The sequence below is a fragment of the Lacerta agilis genome, chromosome 17 (assembly GCF_009819535.1).
Source record: "Lacerta agilis isolate rLacAgi1 chromosome 17, rLacAgi1.pri, whole genome shotgun sequence".
NCBI classification, from domain to species: Eukaryota; Metazoa; Chordata; class Lepidosauria; order Squamata; family Lacertidae; genus Lacerta; species Lacerta agilis.
The window spans coordinates 25,686,058-25,703,979 of NC_046328.1; the positions used below are offsets into that span (position 1 = coordinate 25,686,058).

Here is a 17,922-nt window from a genome sequence, read left to right on the forward strand (position 1 = left end):
TTTGAAAAAATAAATAAGGGGGGAAATTATAGACTTAGGATTCAGTTTCAAATCCTAGTCCAACTCTGAGACATCACTCTCTCACCCAATCCCCCCAGCCTCAGTTTTCCACCTGCCAAAACACGAGGGAGTAGCCCCCCCCCCCAGGCTTTAGAACAAAGAAGACAGCACACATGAAAGAAAATGGCTGCTGTACTGACAGCCAGACAGGGCAGCTGGGCTGGGGCCTAGACTGCAACCAACAGGGAGATGGAGGGAGTAGCGCAAGGGAACTTCCACCCTGGCTCTTGACTGAAATCCCTTCTTGATTTTCTCAAGCTCTCTCTCCACCCCTCTTCAGTTGTGCCCAGAGGAAGCTGGCTGGCTATGTGGCAGACTGGCAAGGACAGCCGGACCCTGGCAGAGAACTGGGCATCACCCGCCTTTTCTTCCACATGTGGAGAGGGGGCTCCAGAGCTCGACTGACATTTAATTTTTTCTGCTTGCCTTTTGAAAATAAGCAAACTTGTGACAAATTCCCATATCTATCCCCTTCTGGCACACACCTCTTTGTTCCTGCAGGGAACCACCCGTTTTCCTGGCTACTTTTCCTCACAACTCCTGTGAATGGCTACCCCTACTTGTCCTGAGAGGATCTAGGGCTCGCTGGTCCAGGGGAAAGAGTCTGACTTAAGGTGTGAGGGCCCCCAAGTTCAAATCCTATACAAGTCCTGGGGAAAGGAAAGCCTGTACCCAAAAGACTTCCCTGTGGGGAGGGGCCCCAGCTCAGTGGCAGGGAACCTCCTTTGAAGGCAAAAGTCCCACGGTGGCAGCATATCCAATTAAACAGAGCAAGCAACAAGTGATGGCAGGGAGTGTTCTCTGCTTCAGCTCCTGGGGAGACACTGCTAGGCCAGATGAACAGACAGCCTGACCTAGCAGTAGCTTCGTAAGAATCCCAGCCCTGATATTCTTTTCTTTTTGGGGCCAGAGACTTCTCCTGATCCTGGGTAAGTGCTAATGAAAATGGCCAAAGACCCTGCTGACCAGGGGCTGACAAAAAGGATCCTGCCCGCCAGCCAGCCCCAAATCCGCCCACCTCACTGCTTGGTGGAAATGCTCAGAGGGCCAGGGTGGTTCCGACCTCCACGTTGTGGGGGGAGACAGGATGAGGGGCACGGCAGGCATTGCCTCCCAGTCCCTACCTGCAGGGTATCGCTCATTGATAGGCCAATTGTCCACCTGCAGCGTTGCGTTGCCACCGCTCCGGGTGAAGCGCACCACGTGGTACTTGCCGTCGTTCACCATGGCGTTGCTCTCCTCGATGGTGATGTCGTCCGTGCCCACGTTGAAAATGACCCCAACTGTTCCCTGGTCCTGTGAGGAGGCCACAGAGGGGAGAGAAGGAGAACGGAGTCAGAGCAGGGGTTAGTTGGGAGGTCAGAGGGGCAAATTCCAGCAGAGGCTGGGGAGGCAGGAGCAGGGGTCAAGGGGACTTTGTTGCGGCCAGGCATCTATGGTGATGAGCAAATCTGTGGCCCACTGGCCCTGGCTTCCGCCATTTTTAAAAAGGTAAGACTCCTGAGACACATGAAGCCTGCAAAGAAAGAACTGTGCCTATAGCAGCTGACAGCCACATCTCCTGCACCTTATCTCAGTTTTCCCCATAGTTAACAAGGCTGTGCCACTGGCAGCAGCCAGACAAGCCCTGCTGAGAAAGAAAAACCCAACTCTTTTCACTCCTGTTGAGTTTGCAATGGACATGTTAATAATCAGTGTTACTAGGAAGGGGGAGCAGTGGTCTGTTCCCTGTGGCACAGGGCTCCCCATTTGGCCTGCTGGTGGTGGGAAAATAGGAGGTCTGATCTGGTTTACCCAGTTGGAGTGTTTGAGGTTCAAAAAGGAACAAGTTAGGTCCTTCTAAAATGCAATCTTGGGTTGTGGGTGCTCTGCCAGCCCAGGAACCCAGTGGTGAACAACCTCTGAGAGGAGCCTGCCTGCCACTTTAGTTATCTTTGGAGGGGCCCCCACCCAACTACAGTGAGGCAGGTGGTGACTGGGAAGAAGAGAAGAAGAGTTTGGATTTGATATCCCGCTTTTCACTACCCAAAGGAGTCTCAAAGCGGCTAACATTCTCCTTTCCCTTCCTCCCCCACAACAAACACTCTGTGAGGTGAGTGAGGCTGAGAGACTTCAGAGAAGTGTGACTAGCCCAAGGTCACCCAGCAGCTGCATGTGGAGGAGTGGAGACGCGAACCCGGTTCCCCAGATAACGAGTCTACCGCTCTTAACCACTACACCACACTGGCTTCTCTGGGAGAGAAGCTTCTCGGTGGGGGTTCCCAATTTGCAGAATGCTCTCCCCAGGGGCATTTGCTGTCTCTTTTGCACAATGAAATACTGCTTTAATTCCACAAGATTGAATCTATAATGGAAATTGTTCAAGTTCTGCTGTTTTATTATATTTTTTCACTAGTCTTCTTTAAAAATCTTTTTATTTATTTTTGTATTTGTGCCAAATAAAGAAGTTACAAAGATATACGCAACACAGGATGTATTTATAAAAAGTTAAGAAATAAATTATCAACTTGTGTAATTTATAAACAATTAAAAAAACACGAAATGATCCATGAAAAATAATAAACAGGAATGCTTTAGTGACCAAGCGGCCATCATTTGGCCTAAGGAAGGAGAAAGGCAGCAGAAACGAAGTCACTGCATCACTAATGGGAAGAGGCTTTTATTTTATATTGGAGGAGATGCTGGCTGCTACCTCAGTCAAAGGGAAGCCTGAAAGTGTGTTTTAGTGTATTAGCATGATACAAGCGGACTATAAAAGAATACAGTGTAGGAAAACATAGTATTCCCTGACCATTCTCTTCCTGTGGGATGCTTCTGCCTACCTGACCCCCTTGCTTTCGTTTTGAAATTTATGCTGTAAGCCACCTTGGAAATATTTTTGCACACTGAAGGGTAGGGTAGAACCCAATTAGAAACAAACCAACAAATCTTGACCTGGGTTTTTCCTAATTCTGCTTGCCAGCCAAGAGAGAGTAAGAGACCAGGCCTCAGGGCCAAGCGGATGGAGTCCTGTCCTTGCGCTCCTGACTACTTCTTTTTAAAACTATAGAGCTGTTGTAGTGTGGGAGTGGGGAATGCTGGGCCAGGGGGGTCATGGGGCTGGGAGGGTTTTTAAAAAGCATTTGCAACCCCCACGAACCACCCATGGCCAGAATTGGAGACATCCCTCCAACACCTTCACCCCCTATTGACTGCTATTCACAAGGGGAAGGAAAAGCCTACTGGTGTCCTATTGTGACTAACTGGGGAGAGCAAAGAGTTCTGTTTTGCACAGGAGGTGCCAGGCACTGGAACGTGGAACCTTCTGGATATGCTCTCCCACAGAGCTGTGGCCTCTTCCCCAAGCAGAGAGGTGCTACCAGGAACCAAGAACACCCTTGGGTTGAGTGGGTTTTTCTCCCGAGAGTCTTCCAGAGGGCGTTTCACAGTGGCAGAAGCCTTTTGTGAGCCGAGGAGGGCCCCATCCACTTCCTTCATGGGAAGTGGTCCAACTGGTAGGGCCAAAGTACCCCCTCACTCCACTCATTTCCCCCCTCTTTATGGAGCTGGGGGAGCAGTGACTTCAACCCGGCTTTCTGCAAGGGTCAGCCAAGTTGTCTGTGGGATAGCGCAGAGACCAGCTTTGGCACGCTGGCTCCCAAACACCCTACAACCAGCTGGCTGTCAGGTTCTCAGGACTAAGCAGGATGTGGCTGGCAAACACGGCCACCTCTCCATGAGGTAGCAACAGTGGAAAGACTTCCTGCTAGATTTCTGTTGTCCTGGCTTGGCCTGGAGGTCTGCTTCCGGGTTTGGTGCAAAACGGGCCAACTCTTGCAGGCGATTCTAGACTGGGGAGGGGATGGAAGATGGATGTTGCCCCAGCGCGTCCCAAGAAGGCTCACTCCACTGCCTCCTCCCTCCTCTGTGCTGCTTTCAGGTATCCCCGCTTCAGCCTGGGGCTCCCACCTCTCGCCCTCCTGCACTGCTCTCACCAGCTCGCTTGCTGCAGCTCTGAGTAATCAGAGCTCCCTTAATCCAGTTCCTGGTGCAGCCCAGATTGACAGCGCGCTGCCTAATCTCGTTTGCCTCATCAATAAGCTAACGATCAGGGCTGCTTAATTTCATTTGCAGCAGAGCGGTAATTAATCCACTTCTTCAGCCGCCTCTCTGGAAAGGAGCAGAAGAGCTGCAGGGCGAGAAGCAACCTGTGTAGGAGTTGGGCTGTGGAGTAGAGAGGGTTTTTTTGTGGGGCGGGGTGGGGTGGCAGAGAGCTATGTATGTGTGTGTGAGCTACACCTCTCCCTTTCCCACATTCACAGTTGCCAGACGCAGCCTAACATGCCAGGAATGCAGGAAGCTGCCTTGAGTCAGACATTTGATCCCTCTAGATCAGTACTGCCTGCCCTGACGGACACTGGCTCTCCAGAGTTTCAGGTAGAGGACAATTACCAACCCAACCTGCAGATGCCACCACGGATCAAGCCTGGGACCTTCTTCATGCAAAGCAGAAACTCTGTCACCGCGTTCTCCAGTTTCAGGCACCAACGGTGCCGTCCTTTGCCTGGCTACAGAGAAGTACAGCCCCATTGACTTTGATGGGCCTTGCTTCGGATTGCAGCCCAAATCCCTTCCCTATTATCTCAAGAGCACTTGTTACCCACATGCCCCCGCCTCTCAGAGTCTAGTTTAATAACCTGGCAATGCGAAACCCTAAGAAAGCACACACTTCGTATGCAAGACAAGCTCAGTGGCCTGTTCAGAGAAAAGCCATTCAGCGGAAACCTTGGAACTGGGGTCTACTTTGGCCCAGCTGTATGCATCCCTCCTGCCTATGCATAATATGCACGAGCTTCCTCTTTGGGAGCATTTTTTTCATCAGTCCATAACTCATCGTGGGCTGTTCCTTCTGAGCAAGGGTGCTTATGTGGTTATAAAGAGCTCGAGATGAGTTATGGGCACCCAGAGCACACACGGTCACAATTCAAGCTGGCTGTCACCCTAAGTAACAACCGGCTCCCAGTGGAGCAGCTGAGTACTGGCAGAGGTTCTTTCCCTGAGCCGGGGAGGGGAATTCACACCACCCATTTCCCCATCCCTGTCCCCACCTTAACTTGCAGCTGTCTACACCAGAAATTTTTAGATGTTTCCAGTTTCCTGCCACAGAGCCCAGATGGTGCTTAATGTCCAATCACTTCTACACAAAACCTATTTCTCAAAGTCAAGGCTCATATTCAGAATACAAACATTACAGTGACACAGAGCATGTGCAAACTGCCTTTCTTGCATCACTTAGTGAATGTCAGCCAGCCTCCACACATATGGCCTTGGGGAATCTGGCTTCCCAGGAACAGCTTCCGAACAGACTCCAGCACCTCACTCTTTTAACTAAAAGAAATCTTAGCTGATTAATTCTTAGGAATGTTAATTAATGCTGCATTAATCAATTAAATAGGCACAAATCTCTATATGAATATTAATTCTGAAGATAAAGAGTGAATGCTTTGTTTCAAATGACACCCAACATGTCACATGGGTACATCATTCCAAATCTAAGGGAAATGTTATGGCTTTGTAAGAAGAGGCATCCTGGCTGTGGGAGACAACTGGGGGCAGGGGGGAAGCCCTCTTCTAAGGTGGCACAAGCCACCTGAATACTGTGTAGGTACACAGAGCAGCTATATTAAAAACAATGTAAAACATTTCAAACCTGTTGCCCAATGAATCAGGAAAACCTTTTAAAACAAATCAGTCTAACCAATTCATCACCTAAGTATGGCAGCCCTGTTTTTCATAGAAGTTAGCAAGAAATATTCCTGAATCTGGACTTTTCACTCTACATTCTGACAACACTCCCACCTTCCTCCAAAAGCCAGCTCCTCCCACCTTGCACTGTGCCATGAATAGAGCCAGTCAAGCCATGAGGCAGGTGAGGCTGCTGCTTCAGGCAGCAGAAGTGCTACAGGCAGCACACCAATGCATGCCTTGCTTCCTCTGCCATCAGCAGAAAAGTGCTGCCGCCATAGGCATTGATTTTGGGCAGTATTGCAGCAGTTTTGGGGGTGAACTCATCCAAGATTGGCCTGATCTTGCCCAAAATTGGCGCTGATGGCACTGCCGCTTCTCCGCTAGAGGCAGATGGGGCAAGGCTCAACCGTAGCAGTGGCTGGGCATTTGCCACCCCTGGCCTTGGAAGGCCCCCAAAAGGGATGTGCTGCTCCTTCCTGTTCCCCTTGGCTGCTCCTTTCCCTCTCCGGCTCACAACCCAGGATATCTTAGCAGAATGTATGAAAGGATATTTTTATGGGGCCAGTTTTGCCAGTGTAGGAGTGTGCTATGTTTTTGAGTATCACAGAACAGAGTCCCACAGCCAGCAGGATAAAAGATGCTCTTCTATTATGGTCATCCTAACCTTCTAGCATCAGCACAGTACCTACCATTTACTGAAAATCCCAGAAATGCAGAGTGCATTTCTTTGCAGCTGGGAGGTGGGGAAAAGTGTGGGGACACACACACACACATTATTAAGGGCTTATTATGCTAAGCAGTGATTAATACCACGCGGTGGGAGCGGCTGGCTGGCTGTGTGTGCTCACGCTGCTTATTAGAGCCATGCATGTAATTATTGCATTAAGCCCAGATTATTAGAGCGCTGGGGTGTGTGCGTTTTATTAATGCCCACCCTCAACCCCTGTAGTTCAAGGAGGGGAAGGCTGGTGAGCCCTACCTGGAGAGGTGAGCAATATGTAGCTGTCCTTGTCAAAGAGAGAGCCATGTGCTGGCACTGCTGACTCATTGGGATGGGGGCTTGACAACTTCTAACACCACCTTGGCTGCAGAGCTCCTGGGTGCCGGAAAACCCACAGGCAGCAAATGGCGGCTCAGGCCGTTAAAAATGGCCTGTGAGCCACTGGCAAGACACCCACTTTCATTTCAGATCAAAGCGAAGTTCCTAATCTGCATTTCTTGGCGATGTCATGACACACAGGAGCATCCCACTGAACTGCAGAGGCTTCCCAATGCAAGCAGGAAATGTTGGGGTGGAAGGAGTAAACGAGACAGGATTGAGGTACTTCCAAGATGCTACACTGACTCCTTAGACAAGCCGTTGTCTGAAGGATGGGCGGTGTTGGGATGCAATAATGCAGTTGAATCATTTTAGACTCTGGCCTTAAAGGCGCCATATGCACACAACCCACACTGCAGATGGTCACGTGTGCGTACTTCAGTCAAGTCAAAATGTGGTATATGCCAGCCCTGCTGTGTTGGAGAGCCTTCCTGCTCACTCTGATGAGTGGGGCACCTGGATGTCTGCCCCCAAATCCGAGCTGGTTTGCACAACTGCAGAGCTCTATGATGGTGAGACCAGACTTGAAAGCTCCACATGCAGAATGCTTTCAGGAGTTATTATTTTTTGGAGGAAGGAGCCCCTGCCTTGGGGCAGGAGGAGGGGTGCCCAGGGATAGCAGCAACAGCAGCTGCCTTCAAAGGTGGCCTTGGGTCACCAGCCAGCACCTTCTGCTCTCTGCTGGGCAACAATTCCAGAGCAATCCATCTCCGCCAGGTCACAGCTGCTGAAGGGGCCAGGCCACTTGAGGTGACAAGTTGCTGCAGCTCCTGGCACCTCCTAAAAAAATAACCACCACGGCCCTCTGCTGACCCTTTGCTCAACTGACAGACCCTTGCTGCCTTCCAGGGACATGAATTCCAGCAGCCAATTCCACCTCTGTCACAAAGAAAGAAATATATTCTGAGGCTGGGTCTTCAGCGCCACCCTACCTCACCTGTTCCACTTGCCACCAAGGCACCTTCCTGTGGCCACTGTCAGGGGTTGCAGAGGACCACTCCCGTGCAGACCCCCCTTGCTCTCCACTTTTCAGTCTCTGCTTGCTTACTTGCCCCCCACTTCCAGACACACAAGCAGGGAAAGAGGAGGGAGAAGGAGCAGCAGCCCCCATGAGCCCCACACTCTTCCCTCTGGGCGACAAGAGGCGGGGAGGTGGGCATACTCAGAGGGGAGCATCCCTGGAGCAGATGCTGTGGGGGTGGCCCTTGCAGCTTTCTGCTCCTATATGGCTATTTTTTGGGGTGGTGGTGGGCAGGTTCACACACCCCACTGCAGATCAGGCAATTTTGGGGAGGCCGACAAAGAATCCAAGGAAGCATGGCAAGAGACAGGAAGCAGGGGAGCTAGGTGGAACAATTTAGGGGCGACTGACTTCTCTCTGTTTCACAGACACACACTATGGGAAGTGGAAAGGGGAGAGACAAAGCAATGGCAGAAAGCAGTGTCTTAAAGTGGGCGGCACGGCACGACATGGAAGGCTGAGACCAGTGTGGGAGAAAGAGACTCTGCCTCCACCCCCTGCTTGACTTGATGCCTTCACTGGCATGAGGTGGCAGCCGCCTTGTAGCTCTCGCTAAGCCCTGTCGAGGCCTGCTGGCACGCCGGAGTTACTTAAGGGAGAGATTTATGTCACTCACAGAGGCTGGAAATTAAAAGAGAAGGGGGGGGAGGGGAGGAGGAAGCGAAGGAGAAATGGATTTACGAGGCTAGAAGCAAGCCCAGACCCCAGGATACAGGGAGGCAGCAGTGGCAGCAGCCGCCGTAGCAGCACATGGGCCTTGCCGGCTGGCTGGCACAATAACTCCTGTATGCGAGCGAGCGAGAGAGCAGCCACGGCTGGCTGGCCTGAGGGCCCCCACAGCCAAGCACTTAATGGACCGTGCAAGGCCAGAGAGAGAAAGAGAGAGAGAGAGAGAAAGGCAGGCCTCTTGTCTGCTCCAAGATGGCTGCCAAGGCACCAAAATGGCTGCCGCCTCCAATGGTTCGCAAGTCCTACCCTTTGCATCCCAGCGCCTGGAAAATGGTTTCAGGCTGCCCAATTTCCAAACCAGGCCCTGCAGCTGATGCTCTGAACACGGCTTTTGAGGTGCATCGATCACCAGGTTTAGCTTCACTTGCGGTATTTATTGAATATCAAAAGCAGAGAAGCAGGTTTGCCTGGAGGTTTTTGGTTTTTTTTATCTCCTGGGGAAGGGACCAGGACTGGTCACTTGGGAACCCCAAACCCAACAGCAATAAGCCTCTGAGTAATTAGCTAGTCTCAAGATGGCTGCCGTCTTCTGTGGGCAGCAGCAAGGCAACAAAATGGCCCCTCACTCGACAAGGTTTTCTTCCGCCCTCCTGTGTGACAATAAAAGGCCAGAGATGGTGAATGCTGTGACAGCCTTTCCTCAGCTAAGTGACTTGTGCCTGTACTGACACCCCAACAGTTGGAGTGCAAGGGTGGGGAGAATGGATGCTACCTCAGCACAGCGAGGGAACTTTATTTCCTGCCTGCCTTGCCTGTCCTGTGTCAGAAAACTTGTCAAGTCTAATGTCCTCACTTCCTAAGCAGAGAAATGGGAGCGACAACCAGCAGGCCTCAACCTGTGTTAAACAGCCCAACAAAATAGCTGCAGTTTTGTTGAAGGCCAATTCATGCAACTCCTGCTTTTCTGACTCAAGACTACAAGCAATGTGATATCATGATGCCTCCCAGGAATAAGGAGGATTTTCAGCTTGGGGCTAGATTTCTAGCTCCAAGGCAACTTTTGCATCCAGAAATCTCCTCAGTCACAGAAAGGCCTCCAGTAGGGTTGGCAGCAGTTTCTTTAGGGTCATTTATGAGGGGAGAGGCATCCCTTCAGGCTTCCCAAAAGCATCCCCTGCCAGCCATACCCACAACACTCACAACGTGTTATTTTCACTGTGGAAAGGTGAGATATAAATACTGTTTGCTAAAACAGAGGTTACAAAATCATCCCCAGTTTACGTGTGGAAGAAGACAAGACATCTTCACTGCCTGTCAATGGCCAAGCTGGGCATCTAGTCGTAGATCTACCAGATCTCTTTTTTAATTTTTACATACATTCTCTCAGCAAAACTCCACTTCCAAGTTCTCATTCCCAAAGAAAGAGCAGTTAGCGTTTATGCCTACTTGAAAACCACAAGTGGGAGAAGTGGAACTCCGAACCTACCTATTTTTTGCTCCATAAGATGCACTTTTTTCCTCCTAAAAAGTAAGGGGAAATACCTGTGCGTCTTATGGAGCGAATGGTGGTCCCTGGAGCTGAATTGCCCAGGGGCCAAAAGCAGATTGTGCTTTTTATTTTACAAAGAGAAAAGGGAGTGTTGAAAGGACCCGCTCAGCAGCTGATCAGCAAGAGATCAGGAGAGAGATAAGAGTCCCCGGCTCCCTTTCAGCCCCGCCCTCCTTTGTTGAATGTGCTGCAGAGGGAGGTTGTTTGTTTCCCCAGGACATGTGACTGACTGATTAAATTATCTGTCTGGAAACAGTAGAAATGGCTCCCTTTCCTCAAGATTTTTCAGAAATGTGAGTTAAACCCTATAAAAATGGGGCTTTTCCTCTTTGCTTTTCCCCCTTTGCAAAAGGAGCTTTGCTTTTCCCCCTTTGCAAAAAAAGCTGCAAAACCTTTAGCTGATCCTCAAAAAAGGCCTTTTGCCTTTGCAAAAACAGCAGCAAAACCTTTAGCTGATCCTCCAAAAAAAAACACCCCCAAACCCCAGGGCTTTTCCCTTTGCAAAAAAAGCTGCAAAACTTTTAGCTGATTCTCAAAAAAGGCCTTTTGCCTTTGCAAAAACAGCAGCAAAACCTTTAGCTGATCCTCCAAAAAAAAAAAACAACCCCAAACCCCAGGGCTTTTCCCTTTGCAAAAAAGCTGCAAAACTTTTAGCTGATCCTCAAAAACAAAACAAAAAACAAAACAAAACAGGGCTTTTAGAGGAGGAAAACCAGAAAAATATTTTTTTCTTGTTTCCTCCTCTAAAAATGAGGTGCGCCCTATGGTCCGGAGCGTCCTATGGAGCGAAAAATACGGTAGATGATCTGGGACACATTTCAGTTCCTACACAGTAAGGAAAATGCACTCGGCACATGGTCTGATTCCCCCTCCCTCAGCTATAGCCTTCTAAGACTGAGCCTGGCAGACCACTGGCTACTCTCTGTCTTCAGTGTTAGATAACAGTCAGTATTAATGGTCATTAATTCAAATAATATAAACACACCAAGAATTCTCCCCTTCAACGAGAAAAGGCAGAACTTTTTAATGGCATTTCTTGAGTCTGACCAAACTGCGGGAGGTAGTGAAAGACAGGCGTGCCTGGCGTACTCTGGTCCATGGGATCACGAAGTCGGACACGACTGAACAACAACAACAAAGTAGCACCATAGAGAGGTGGGGAGGGAGTTTAACTCTTTATCCCCCTGTCCCACAACCCCCCCTCCACAGCTTTGATTAGCATTTCAAGGGAAAACCTCATTAGTACCAAACAGTGCCTTCCCTTGAAATGCAAATTGGCATTTCAGAGAGGGGATTTTCATCAGCCCATGGCAGGGAAGACAAGAGTTAAAACCCCCATGAGACTGCTCAACCTCTCCCCCCCCCCCAGCTGATATTTACACAGAAAAAAAAGTGGGTGTTAATTTTATTCACACAATTAATGCCGTCACTTCCAAGTTGGCCCTGCAGGTGAGAGTGAGAACCCACAGGAAGCAAACCTGGCCCGCCCCACTCCCACCCAGTGGGAAGGGTGCAGGGGACGGCTTGAGGTACTCAGGTGAAAAGCCCACATGCAGCCTGCCAAACCTCTCCCCATGTGACTCTCTCTCATGCCTATTGCTTGGGGGGTTCTCTGTTGAAACCCCACCACCGCTCAGAGCAACATGGGCAGCAAACAACCATGAAACCTCAGTCACCCAGTTGACATTTGTGGGCTTTTCTGTTTCGCTCACAGCAACCCAAATGAAGCGGAGGGTTATTTGCAGCTACCACAGGGATTGGGATGACACCCACCCCACCCCAGTGACAATGTGTTTGCTTCTAGGGGGTGCTAGCCAGCTGCCAATACCAGGAGCTCCCCACCACCCACCCATGTACACCAGGGACTTAAGAAGGAAAGATCTTGCAGGCTTTAGTGTGTCGTCCCCCCCATAACCTCAAGATCTATCCAACAGAGCAAAAGACATCTAGTTAAAGAACAGAGAGCCTCCCTTGCAAATTATAGGCTGTAGTTAGTGACAACAGGAGGCAAAGGCCCTCTGCACATGCTTAGGCACAGCAGCTTCTCTTCTCCCCTTCTCCCACATTCCAGGCTTGCATCTTGGTGCTGAAAGCCAGCTCTGAGGGGCAGGTCCCACAGGCTGCAGGGCACTGCAATGTGTCCTGCATAAATCCAAGCAGACTGGTGGAGAGTCAGGTGAAGCCCTTTGGCACAGCAGAATTCACCCTAGGCTGGCAAAACAAAACACACACACTGCAGCCAGGTGACCTTAAAAGGGAGAAAAAGGCCAATTAAGCCCTTCTTCAAAAGGGAGATGCAACTGATTCCATGGGGTGGGACTCAGAACCTATTCATAATTGGACCGATGCATTGCATTGGAAGGAGTAAGTTTGCGCACACACACTGTTGGGATGTGGATGGCCACAAGAGGGGAGGTCTGCCATCCCGGGGTCTCAGCTTCTGCCAGCCTCTGCAGTCCGCTCCATCTCTCCTGACAACTCTGCCTGCCGCTCTTGGTTACCTGGCAACGGGGCGGGATCAATCTCATGGCGGAGCCCTTCCATCCACCTGTCAGCCTGCATCAACACCTCATCACTCACCCCAGGGCTGCTGAGGATGCTCTGGTAATAGAGATATATGCAACGGGCCATGGAGCGGCATGGGGCAGACCTGCCAGGGGAAAGAATGCACCAGAAAAGCACCCTAGTCGCCCCCCCCCAATCCAGAGCTTTGCAGAGCACCTACAGAAACCTCTCTGGTCTCCGGGGGTCCTGCGATGCTTTGAACCAGGAAGGATAAGACCCCTGCACAGGGCCAGTTGGGGAGTGGAAGTGCGTTGCTACAATCATGTCTTCAAGAGATCAAAAGGGAGGGAGGCATTTGCAGAGACCGATGCAGAACGTGGTCCCCAAATGGAAATAGGTCACCCACAGAGCTTTCTCTGAGCTAGCTGGCCTTAGGCCTGCAACACTGCCTGAATGCCAGGGGTAGTAGAGACAAGCAAGGGGGGGAAAACAGGGACTAGCCCCAGGACTTATTTTTAAGCTGCTGCTCCGAAAACTCATCCGATATATGCACTAATTGGGTGTGTGCATGTCTGACAATGTAGGGTTGCCACCCTTTTGGCTGGCATGAAGTCTCCAGAGGGTGGGTCAAGGATAAGTGCAACCCTCAACCAAAAAATAATAAAAGGTTTGTGCTTCAAAGGAAGCTGAGATAAGGGTGTGGGGGGAGAAAAAGGCAAGGGAGGGAACCTATCTAAAACACCATCTCCCCCCCCCCAATCCTGTTCCATGCAAACATCTTTCCACTCTTCAAAAAACCACTCCTCTCCGGAAATAGAAAATGCTCTTCCAGGAGGCTGAAACTAGTGGTAGAGGCTTGTCTCTTGGTGCTAAGAGACAGATTACAATAAGGAGTTTGTGTGTGTGTGTGTGTGTGTGTGTGTGTGTGTAGGACCATTCCTTCCACCACCACCCCCTACACGCCATCCCGCTCTATGTCTAAAAATATGAGCCCGTCGGCGTTGGCGAACAGGTCAGTGCCAGAGGAGAAACCAATTACGCGCCTTGCGCAGCCTTTATCTGCCTTTTGGGCGCCGGGGCCTCTCAAAGACGGGGAGAGCCGCAGGTTCGCTTTTAAAGTGGAACATAATTATGACAGTCAGTGTCATCTTCGTTGCTGCCTGTCCTGGGTAACAATTGAATTACATTTGCCACTTGACTAAGCAAGGCGGTTTGTCTTTTTCTGGTGCTAATTCCCTTATTGGGGGGTGGGGGAGAAGGAGAAAAACATTGCAGATGGATATGGAGATGTGCAGGGTAGGGGGAGGAGGAGGAAGGCAGCTTAGGGCATTCTCCCCCCGCCACTCCCCCCCTTGCCACTGTGTGTGTGTGTGTGTGTGTGTGTGCACGCGTACACACACACACAGGCAGGGAGATATGGAAAGGTAAAACGGAAGAGGGATAAATAGCGGGGAGAAGGGTGGGTGGGTGGATGGATGGATGAAGAGTGGACAGGAGGTGGATCTCAGATGGAAAGGATACAAGATCGATGGAAAACAGATGGAGGCCAGATAAGCTCAATGGAGAACAGGCAGAGATTAGACAGATGAAGAACGATTAGAAAGTGATAGGAAAGCAGGGGCAGCAGGAGGAGGGCAGCAAAGATGGCTAGCAGGTGGGACAGTGGGGCGGCGGCACTAAAAGGGTGAATACAAGGTCCTGGCTCCCCTTTCCTAGAGACCCAACCCAGAGAGGAGCTTTTACCAGAGGCTGCAGGTTCCAAGGCTCTCCTGGGTAAAGGGGAAATAGGGATTGCGGAACCTGCAGTGAGTCCATGGGAGAGGCTGGGATCTGGACCCCCACTTGGCCATTTGCCCCAGAGTTTGGGCTGAATCACTCAGAGATGCTCCTGATTGCAGACACAACTTGGCACCCAGGAGCAAATCTGGACCAGGGAGGCCAAAGTTGATGGGATGCTAAATGCATCTTTGTATTAAATGCACATAGTTTGTTTGTTTTTTTAAACGCCAAACATCAGGCACTGCTGCTGCTGCTGGTTACTCCCAGGATTGCAGGAGGAGGGCGGGAGGGAAGTGTTTCACCCTTTTCTTCTCTGCATTGGTGTTGAATAAAATCCTTTAATGCTACTTTGCCTTGGGAGGAATCCCTCCACGGGGAACCGCCCTCCATAGAAGGAGGCTCCCCCTCCATACTGGCTGCAAGCTAAGCCTGCTATTTCCCTTTTAAAAACAGGTTCACATTCAAGGCAAAGGCCCATTCAACAGCCGCCCCCTAGTCTGGGCCTTGATTATTCCAGGGCATTCTGTCAAAAAAGAGGTTAAAATCCTACATGCAATCAGCTGCCTTCCCAGTCAAGAGCATTTCTCCTGGGTCTGGGATAAATTTTCAGGTGTTAGTTCACATCCGGTCAGTCCACTTCTCATTTCAAGATTCTGGCTAAGGATGTTTACTGGCTTGAAGATGAGAAGAGCAGGAAGAGCTGTGGGCCACTAACGTTCTGGATGCGCAACCCCTTCTGCATACAGAACACCCTCTGATTTGTTCACTCTCTCTCTCTCTCTCTCTCTCTCTCTCTCTCTCTCTCTCTCACACACACACACACACACACACACACACACACGGCAGACCAAAGCAGCCACACACCCAAGAGCACTACGGAAGGGGAGCTGTTGCTATGCCTGCTTCCTCCCTCCCCAGCACTGTCCTGACCTTACAAGGCAGCCACCAGCTTCAAGCTGCCCTCCACTCACGGTTTAACCATGTATCCCCCTTCCCCTCCACTTCACCCTCTCCCTGCATTCGGGGGACAGGGGGATAAGTTGGCCAGTGGAAAAGATGACCTTGGACGGGGGAGGGAAGAAGTGGGGCTGGTGCACCTAGTCACGTGAGTCACATCCTACTGAAATGCCACCTTCCACATAACCATTAAAGGCACTGGAGCCACAGACAAAGTCATCTTCTTGTATCTGCTACCCTAGACAGAGATGCGGTAGCATCTGGGAGTGGGGGGTGGGGCAGGGAGGAACAGGTGTGGGGTCACTTTGGGCTAGGAGTACCAAATGTGCGGCAGCCGGCTTGTACAGCAACTCCACAGTGAGGTCTCTCTGCACATGCTTCCAAAGCACTGCACACGTCTGAATGATGGGTGGGCTGGAGCACTAAAAACCTCCTCCTAGAGGTGGGATGGGAACATATGTCCAGCCCCCCAGGTGTTTCTGGTCTAATATTCCCATCATCGTCCCTGACCACTGGGAGTGCTGGTTGGTGTTGATAGAAGAGTTGGGAATCCAGCCACATCTGGAGGGCCCCGCAGACATGCCCCATCCATGGGCATAGCCAGGATTTATTTGGGGGGCAGGCCTTATGTTGGGGGGCAGAACTAAGTTATCTGCAATACACTTGGTTAGCTAGTTAAGTCTATTTATTTATTTATTTACTTGATTGGGAGGGGTAGATGCCCCCCTGGCTACCCCCATGGTCCCATCCCTGATCTAGAGTTCAGGGCTACTAAAGGGTAGATCAAAACACCAATGTGTCTTCCCTGCCACATCGTTAGTTTTTACTCTCTGTTCTGATGATATTCCATTGTATTATATTGTGATATTACCCACCTGAAGCAAAAATTTGGCCGATACTGATTTATGTAAGTAGTGAGGGGCAAATGTTCTGTACAAGGCAAATGTTCTGTGCATGCTCAGAGACACAGTGACAGCTCCTCCTCCTAGGATCTGGGGCTGGTGTTGTGGCTCAATCAGAGGCCCTGCTGGGGTGTGTGTGTTGTGCTCTCTGGCTGACATGTCCCCCGCCTCCGCAGAGAGCGTCAGCATGCTGCTCACGGCTGCTGCTGCTGCCGCCTAACGTTGTTGAGATCCTCCTCTCCTGGCTGTCTTTGTTGGGGCGCCTGTGGCAGCGTGCCAAGGTGGGTGTTAGCACTGCCAGCGAGTGACATCCAGCTGAGTTCTTGCCTTGATGCAACAGCCCTTTGCCAAGGGGGGGGGGGAGGAAGCCTGCAGTGCCAGCCCCAACCCACCCCAAGGCAGGCAAACAGCAGCTTTGTTTTGCTCCAAGGCTGGGAGGGAAAGGCAAGCCCTAGAACCTCCTTAGGAATGCCTTAGCATAGTCCCTGGGATATACAATGCAATGATAAAGAGGGCAGCAACTATTGAGCATGCACAAAATTCAGTTCCTTTGCCCCTCCTTAGCGTCCCAGCAGGCAGCAAAAAAGGAACTGCACGACAACACCCTACATTAGATATGTGAAGATTACCCTTCCTCCAGCAGAGCCTGGGACAACCCCGTCATTGCAGATGACACCGAACTGGGAGGGGGAGCTCACACATCTGGCAGAGATCTGACGTGTCAGCACTACATGAGGAACGGACTTTGGGACTGTAGCTGATCGCAGGCTTAGCATGAGTCAGCCATGTGATGCAGCTGCAAACAAGGCCAATGCAATTCTAAACTGAATTAATAGACCCATGGTTTCTAAGCTGTGAGAAGCAATAGTCATGCCCTCCTGGTGTTGCTGATGGGAGTGCTAGTTCAAAACGCCTGGAGGGCAGCAGGTTGGCAAAGGCCAAGTGATGCTTTATTCAGTCTCATCTGCAGCACTTTTAAGAAGGATTCAGACCAGCAGTTTGGCACCTTCTGCCCTTGAGACTAATCAGCATCGCCAGGCCTCTGCTCTTGGCCCACAAGGCCACCTGGGCCAGGCTCGTCCGTCAGATCTTGTCGACAAGCTGTGTCAAGTTTAAAGTGCTGTACATCAGGAAGAATACTGACAAATTAGAAGAGGTTCAGAGGAGGGCAAGGAAGACGAGCAGCAAAATGGAAAAGGCTGTCTGATGAGGACAGGCTGAAGGAGCCGTGCCCTGAGTAGAGGGGATTGCAGAGTTGGGGGGGGGGAGAGAACTAACAGCCTTTTTCAAACACCTGAGGGGCTGCCAAGTGGAAGGGGGAAAGGGAGGGCAGGAAGGCAGGAGAAGATTTAATGGGCTTGTCGCAGGAGGGGAGATTGCAACCCATTTCCTCTTTGTGCAAACAGCACCTTCCAAGAAGCAGCTTTCATCGGGACCTCACCTTGGGGAGAAAGGGTTAGCCCCCCTCCCTTCCCACCTGCTGTGATCCTGGTAATTCTCAGTCCTCCTTCCTTCCCTTGCACCTGAAGCTATTTGCATCTAAAAAAAACACCCCTGGGCACAGAATGCAAAATGGCACATTGAATGCCTAGCACAGCCAATCTGGGAATCCTGCACAACAGGTATTTTGGACTACAAATCCCATCAGCTGTGC

At 50.8% G+C, this 17,922-nt stretch overlaps 1 protein-coding gene across 36 annotated transcripts in view; it reads right to left on the reverse strand.

The window, feature by feature from the left end:
• The window catches only part of NRXN2 (neurexin 2), a 285,739-nt gene that overhangs the window by 46,654 nt on the left and 221,163 nt on the right, over positions 1-17,922 (reverse strand). For all 36 annotated transcript variants that reach the window (XM_033136171.1, XM_033136170.1, XM_033136168.1 and 33 more), the window contains one exon: positions 1,185-1,356. In XM_033136171.1, coding sequence (XP_032992062.1) covers positions 1,185-1,356 — 172 coding nt within the window. The remainder of the gene's footprint in view (positions 1-1,184; positions 1,357-17,922) is intronic.